This window comes from Solanum lycopersicum, chromosome 6 (assembly GCF_036512215.1).
Source record: "Solanum lycopersicum chromosome 6, SLM_r2.1".
NCBI lineage: Eukaryota > Viridiplantae > Streptophyta > Magnoliopsida > Solanales > Solanaceae > Solanum > Solanum lycopersicum.
The window spans coordinates 1980309-1988379 of NC_090805.1; the positions used below are offsets into that span (position 1 = coordinate 1980309).

Sequence of the window (8071 nt, forward strand, 5' to 3'; positions counted from 1 at the left end):
AATTGTTGAAAGAGAAAGTATGAGAAAAATCGTAAATAGTGAATGAGAGGACAACAAGGGAAGGTTTAGGCAACTCGCTAATTTCAAGATGAGTTTCCATGCGGGTGTATCCACTTGTTTTCCTATTCAAGTGTGTGTAGATATATATATATATATCGACTAGAAAAAATAAGCAGTATCCATCTATTTGCGTAGATATCCCTCGAAAAAATAATTGAATGCATTATGCAATCAACCTCTTTATCATTCTTAACTTAGACCACAAGACTGTCAGAATCTCAATAGGAAATGTAAAACTGGACAGACCAAGTAAATTTAACTTGAGCATTGTTACTATTGAAGCATTTAACAAGGGAATAAGTGCAGACATCCACATTACACATCCATTTATAGAGACATGAAAAATAGTCAAATATTGTTATAGAGAAATATTTGCTTCTAAAAGCGAAACGTTGTTATTGCAAACATATAACATAACACAACATGAAACATCGATCCGTCCTTCATAGGGCAGTGTTGAGAGAGAGGATGACAGTTACATTATGGTATCGTCCCCACACACCGATCTCGAGCTCTCAGCCTGTACAAGAACATAAATATCAATACTTTATAACTATAAGATTATTCGTAACAAGCAAAAAGAAGAGATAAATTTGTCTTCTATACAATAATGTTCTAAACACCAAATTATTGCGCTAAAATGGAGAAATTGATGGTTATTTGTCTGTCTAGTCTCACTGTGTAGAATGCATCTGGACACAATTGACAATCCCTTTCTTGGTAGGATCTCATGAGCGAGGCAAACTTTCCTGATTTCTAACGAGCAAAGCATTTAACTTTAGTAGGAGCCATACAAAACTATGGTAGCGTAATTAAGAAGATACAACAACTACCAGTGTAGTCAAAGGCACATTTAAGCCCAGAGGCGAGACTCAAAACGTGTTGTGTAGAAAGACATGTTTGCCAAGTAAAAAGTTATCAACCTTAACAAAGCATTAAAACTTCCTTTTCAATCCATAAGTCCTTTCGAAACAGTATTTTGTTACCCGCACCCACCTCATTGCATGAATTCTCTGCTAGTCTGATCCAAAGATTTGTTATAGATCGTCATACTGATGATTCATAGGTGGTTTATACTGCATTCGAGATTACCTCCTTCTATAGAGCCTGTTCACTTCCCTTTGAATGAGAAAGCAATCATTCTGCATTTTCAGATTCCTGACTCGTAAACCTCCACCTTCTTTGTCTAATTGTGCAATCTTCCATTCTACTAAGTGATACCCCTTTTCCCTCTATATTCCCGAACCAAAGAAAATTCCTTCTTAATCTTTCCAACATATTGGCCACACTTATTGGAATGGGGAATAGAGACATCACATATGTGGGTAGTGAGACATAACTGCATTTATCAAAGTGAGCCTATTTCCAATTTGCCAACTTCTTTTCAGTCTTTCCCACAATCTCATCCCAGATAACTAATGGAATGCCTAAACACTTGGACAACAGACCCTTGCATATTCAGATAAAATATTGCTCTCAAGTGTAAAACCATCAAAAACATGTCACGAGGACAAGGACAATTCAGCTTGTTACTTGCCGTATCTTCAGCTTTTTGCACCATGTCCATGTATTCAGCAGTGACATACTGCGGAATATGTATAGTCCGCATATGTGATGCAAAAGAAAAAAACTAATCCTTTTGTTGCCATAGTAAACAGAAGTAGTTGTTTAAACATATTATTGACAGGCTCCAATTCATTTGGGATTCTGCAGAGAAGTCTATATACTAGAGATAAATCCTCTATCTGAGCGAATAAAAAAGATTAGCCGTGATACTTCCCAAGATCGTAAGACTGACATGTCTTCATCCTGAAATAAGTAGATGCGGAATCTCTGTGAAAGGTAGCTTAAATTAGCAGTCGGACTGTGAACCATTGTCACTTGTTAGGCCTCCCAATATAATGGATTTGAAGGAGGGAAAGCCACTTACTCTAAGGAGAGGGGCTGACTTTTGCCTATCTATAAGAAAAGTTGGAGTTGACGGTCCTAGTTCTGTTAGAGTAAGAGCTCTTGCTGGAATGCCTTCAATGCCTCGAGAACCTGCACATTAAGCCGAGCTGTCGAGGTAAGGAGCTCAAGGAATTCACTTAACGCCCCAACCTTGTAGACTTAAAAGGTGCTTGGAAGGAAGGGATGAAGGCCAACATGCTGAAATGGGGAAGTGCAAGGCTCCACCTAAAAGAAAATTCGGAGCTGAAAAGAGGTGGCAGAAGAGACAGTCACAGGCAGAATGGAGCCAAGCCCGGTCCTTGAAGGTCTCATATGACCCATACCGGGGAACCTTTACTTGGGAGCAAAAGGAAACCTGAAACACTATAAAGACTGGTCATGCATCCATGGTGCAAGCCTGGTCATACATACCATCATGGGGAGAGTACTTTGCTCCATTTGCATTGTTCAGTTGCCACTTTGGGACATATTTTCTATAGACCTCTTAGGTCTACTAAGAAGGTAGCTACGTCTGAGTGAAACTTAGAGATGAAAGTCTTCTTTCCTTTCTCGACGGTGAAATAAGATAAAGCTCATAATTATCCTAGTTTGGAGCAAGTTGATAGGACCCCATTTTTACGTCCCTATGTTCCCCCATGTGGCGACATGGGGGCGGAAAAATGAAAGAGAGGGATGGGGTTTCTCTCGCTTTTGGCATAGCAGCCCCTAGTGGGAGGCTCGCACGACAGGCTATTAATTAGTGGTAGAGCGCGCCCCTGATAATTTCTTCGTTGTGCTTGGGCTGTGCATCTAGACCTAGACAATGTTTTGTTTTTTTTTTTTGATAAAGTAAAGTTGTATTTCCCAGCAATGAGGGTATGCTGGCAACCATCAAAAAGATTTACATCAGTTACCAAAAAAGGCCAACTCAAGAAATTGCTACTAAACTTATAAAGAGGAGAAAAAAATTTAAAATCTGTCCAGCATCCTCTATACCCTCCTCATTACACCAAAAACAGAAGGTATTCATATAACGCCATTTGATCTTTTGTACTGATTCTGCAGTATTTTCCATACACCTCTTGTTTCTTTCTCTCCAAATAGTCCACCATATACAAGAGGGTATCATGTTCCACCATTTCTTTTGGCTCTTACTCTCCCCTCTTCTCACCCAACAACTAAGAAGGTCTGCCGTGTGTTCTGGCATTGTCCAGTTTGTGTGTGCTCTTCTTAGAAAAATGACCCATAATTGAGCAGTGACTTTGCAATGGAGGAATAGATGACTATTAGTATCATTTGTCTCATTACACAGTGAACACCAGGAAGCTATTTCAAAGCCTCTTCTTTGCAGCTTCTCATGAGTTAGGCATGCCCTTCTAGCCACTAGCCATAAGAAACGCCTCACTTTAGTTGGCACTTTATTTTTCCATACCTTACTCCATGGTCCAGATTTCCCCTGGAAGTTCCATCATGATTCTGATCCCTAATCCCCACGGAGCTTCTACTCAGCAAAGCAGTTTGCCATTTGACAAGATGTATTCTTTTACCTTCCTTGATTCCCGACCAAAGAAAACTCCTCCTTAATATATCAAGTCTTTCTTCCACTTTGACCGGCATAGGGAATCGGGACATCACATAGGTAGGTAAAGAGTCTAGTACAGAGTTTATCAGAATGGTTCTCACACCAAAGGATAGATATTGAGATTTCCAGTTTTCCAGCTTCTTCTCAGTTTTTTCAATTATACCATCCCATATCACTAGCTCTTATGGTTGTTTCCAAGAAGCGTACCTAGGTAAACAGTTGGGAGTTTTTCGATTCTGTACCCCAAGACATTTGCTAAGGCCTGGATCTGTATCACCTCTTTGATGGGATATATACAACTCTTCCTCCAATTGACTGCCAAGCCTGAGACCGCCTCTAAGACTACCAATATCATTCTGACAATTCTAATGAGTTGAGAAGCCACCCTCATCATACTATCGAATCCTTCCATGGCTATGATGAAAAGGAAAGGGAAAAAAAACAGTAGGTTCTCCATTTATCAGTTTTTATACAGACCTCAAACCATCTCAACCATCTCTCACCAAACCCCATTTGTTTCATCATATTGAGCAAAAACTCCCAATTGACATGATCATATGCCTTCTCAATGCCCCTAGACAATTTTGTCTTATTAGTTCCCCACTAGTGTCAATCTTCTATCATTTATTTCTTGTTCTTAGAACTTAGGGTTTCTTTCCATTTCTGCACAATCTGGTTCGTACCAAGACGTAAGGCCGAAGAGAGAGAGAGTAACAAATAGCATTTAACCAGAACTGCCAGAAAACTAATAGTGAATAGCAAAAAAGTAACCAATACCTTATCATCTCTGAGCAAAGCATGGGATTCAGAATGCTCCTTCTCAAGTAACTGATCGGTATACACAACCAACAATTCGTGTTTCACTTTCTGCAGCACAAATTTGGTCTCAGCATTTAAAATAAATCCAACTAAAGGAAGATTTTCAACATAAACAAGGTCTGAATTTTTGAAGAGAAGACAAACAATGCTGACCTCCAGAAGTTTTTTCTCGGTAATAACATGGAGATAATGAGACACTCTATCCTTCTCTTTCTTCAAGCACTCTTCCACCTGTGTTAGCAAAGCTCATGGGTATCACAATTTACTCTGGCAACTTAAAACAATAACCAATGAGTTGTACCTTCAACATATAGTCCGAAGAAGAATCTTCCACAATCCAATTTGGAGCTTTCCGAGAATAATAAGCTGCAGTATCTCTAAGCAAAGCATCTCAAAAGTCATTCACATAATCCTCCCTTCCAATTTCAGCAAAGATATCAAGAACATTCTTCAATAATGCTCTATCTATCTGCTCACCGTCACGTTCTTTTGCAATCTGACACGAGCAAACTCTTAAATCAGACCCTCATGACTAGCATACATAGTATCACAAGACTCGGGAAAAATGAAAACAAAAATAAGAGATATGATACTTGCCAACATAATAACAGCATTTATAGCTTTACTGCTCAACTCCTTATAAACCTATTGCCAACGAAAAAACAGAAATAAGTTTTGACCACACAACAATGATATGATGAATTCTTATTGAAAATTAGGATTGGCAAGAAACAAACCAAATTGTCGAAGCATGTCAGACCAACATCGTTCAGTGTAGGCAGCGATCTTCGAGGAATATAATACCGTGAAAGATAATGGAAGAATATAGAGAGCCACCTGAGCATACGTTTATAATCCTTCCATCTCTTCACAAGCTCCCTCAACATAAGCTCAGCATCCTGCTTCTCTCTCAAAGCAGGCAGAACCTAATAATGAATACAAACACAGATTGCAAAACTGATAAGCAACAATGTTGACTAGCACCAATATGTTGGCCAGATTATGATAAGATATGTTGCTTGGACTCTCCAAGAATACTGTAGCATAAGAGAGAAAGTTAATGCTTCTTACTGTAGAATTGATGTATTCATCAAGTGCTTCCTTGTACTTATCATACAGCTGCGAAGCGTAACTGTAAGAAGGCGGTTTCCTATAACACATATTATATACAAGTCTACTTTTCAAATTAAGGAGAAGCTTCATCCTGGGGGTGGATGTAACCTTTCAGCTGCAAGACTTTCAACACCTATTTTATATATAGTAAAAAGCTACAAAAATCTCAAAAAATAATATCAGACTTGAACTCATTGTTTTATCATTACAAGAAATGTTAAGGATACGTGTATAACATCATGTATTCGTCACCGCTGAATGATTCTGTCTGTCCTTCCAGAATTCTCTTTGCTTTTTCGATTCCCTCCTGTATAATATACCATCCTTCCTCAAACTCAACTATCTTCATCAGGTTCATTTCAATCTGAATATGACAAATAAAAAACCACACATATTACAAGCGATAAAAGAGGAAAAAAGCAATTCCGTGCCAACTACTAATACCAATGCCAATTTTACTTTCAAGAAAAATAGCATCGACAATACGCAGGTTTAGGCAAAAAGCAGCAACTTCCAAGAGTGTCAATAAAGTGGATTGAGAACAATGATGTCGTTCAAATCTCAGCAGGAAAGGCAAAAAACTAAGTTTAACAGTTGCAAATATTAATTAGTAACAATTAAATCGGTTACAAAAAGGGGGGTTTCAAACACAAAAATATTCAAGGATCATAAAAGTGTTTACCTAAGAGAAAGAGTTGAAGAAAAGCCCTAGAGATGTCCGCAAAATCGCCCAAATTGTGCTCTCGTTTTTCAAAAAATTAATAAAGATAAAATAAGATGGCTGGACTATTTATAGTCTAAAATAAAGCACGTGATTCTTCCCTCTCTGCACATTTTGAATAGGTTGAGCCAACTCTGTGATGCGGAGGTGCTCCCTCACAGTGTATTTTTCCAGCTTCTTGGCGATTTCTCCTTAGCTACTTCGACTTCTATTTCCCAACATCTTGAATGCTTTCATTTTTTTAGCTCCTCAAAGTAATTCAAATACGGACTATTGTATGTTCAATTGAATTCAACTACAATTAGTTATCAGACTGTTTGTAAAATTACCCCTTATAACCATGCTCTTTTTTGGTAATATACTAATCAAACATCTTTGTCAATATAAAGAGATTTTCAGAGGTTTACAGAACAACAAGACTTTTAGAATCTCAATATGAAATGTAAAACTGGGTAGAGACTAAGTAAATTTTACCTTGCCAATGTCACTGTCGAAGAATTTAACATCAACGGGAGTAATGCAGACATCTGCCTGTGTTATGTGTTAAGCCCATTACAGCCAAACAATATCTTTTTGGTTGCTATAGCGAAATACTGTTACAGAGAACATAATTTGATAAATTATAATCAGCTTCAAAGAATGGCCGTCATAGTGAAATGTTGTTATAGAGGATGATGGTTGTATTATGGTAGAACGAGCCCGAAGTTTCAGCCTCTGCAAGAACACACATATCAGCACTTCAATACTATAAAATTATAATCAGGAAAAAAAAATGAGTTTTACCTTCAACATATAATCCGAATAAGAATCTTCCGCGATCCAACTTGAAACTTTTCAACTATCTCCAAGCATTGCATCTTCAAAATCATTCACATAATACTCCATTTTCCCCCTTCCAATTCCAACAAATACATCAATTTGTATCAAACTACTCTTCTGATATCAGTTAACTATTAATAAGACCCTCAAAACTACCAAATAGTATCACAACACTTTGGTTCAATAAACCAGTTTAGGTATAAAACTCGCAAAATAGTCATAAATTAATTTTTGTAACCTATTCATTCTATATCGAAAAGACCTAAAATCAAATGCACTTTATACCAAAAATTCCAATTCCAATTCAATGTTGAAACCGTAGCAACTATAAGAGGCACAAGAATCAACAAATCAAAGCTTAAATCAGAATTCCCCAGAGCTTAACCAAGAAAAAAAAGATGGATTAGCAAATGGAATTCAACACAGCTTTCTTTGTAAAATTACCTTTTCATTTTTTTACTCGTTCAGTCCAACAATGATTATCCACTATATTATCTTGAGATGTCTAACAATACTTGTCTACTTCAAATCAATGGATAATTTACAATTAATTCCTACTTTACTTTGATCATTAATTATATTTATTATATTCAAAGGATGATATAGTCATAGTTACTTACGAAATGTGCAAAGTTCATACTGGACAAAGTATTGTTGAACACAGAGTAGTAAGATAATATAATAATAAATCATTTTTATAGAATTAGAATCATCATCAATTATTGCTCTAAAGATTTTGACAAAATATTTTGATATATAAATACACTATTTATTAATAAAGAATATTATATAAATGTACATATAGATTATTATATAAGTTGTACATACTAGCCAAGGCAATAGAGAAGAAGGTTCAAAATTTAGATCAAGTGAAGTTCATCAAAGACGAAGAAGGAAGAATATCATTTAGGAAATTATAGACAAAGGTAACAGACATACTTTCATAAACTCTTGAACGAAGATCAACAAACAGGCTCATGCAACATATCATTCACGAAATTTTAGTGTATTTTTTTTATAACAAGGGA

The 8071-nt window shown here is 36.7% G+C and overlaps 1 protein-coding gene across 1 annotated transcript; it reads right to left on the reverse strand.

Annotated features, from left to right (window-relative positions):
- Nucleotides 1-310: 310 nt before the first annotated feature.
- LOC101264127 (cullin-1-like) lies at nucleotides 311-6836 on the reverse strand. The gene is made up of 9 exons (XM_069298996.1): nucleotides 6699-6836; nucleotides 5731-5867; nucleotides 5462-5564; nucleotides 5128-5316; nucleotides 4988-5035; nucleotides 4692-4886; nucleotides 4544-4621; nucleotides 4349-4438; nucleotides 311-580 (listed from the first exon to the last, which is right to left on the reverse strand). The coding sequence occupies exons 2-6, from the start codon at nucleotides 5859-5861 to the stop codon at nucleotides 4782-4784; spliced, it is 576 nt and encodes a 191-aa protein (XP_069155097.1). The 5' UTR covers nucleotides 5862-5867; nucleotides 6699-6836; the 3' UTR covers nucleotides 311-580; nucleotides 4349-4438; nucleotides 4544-4621; nucleotides 4692-4781.
- Nucleotides 6837-8071: the final 1235 nt, after the last annotated feature.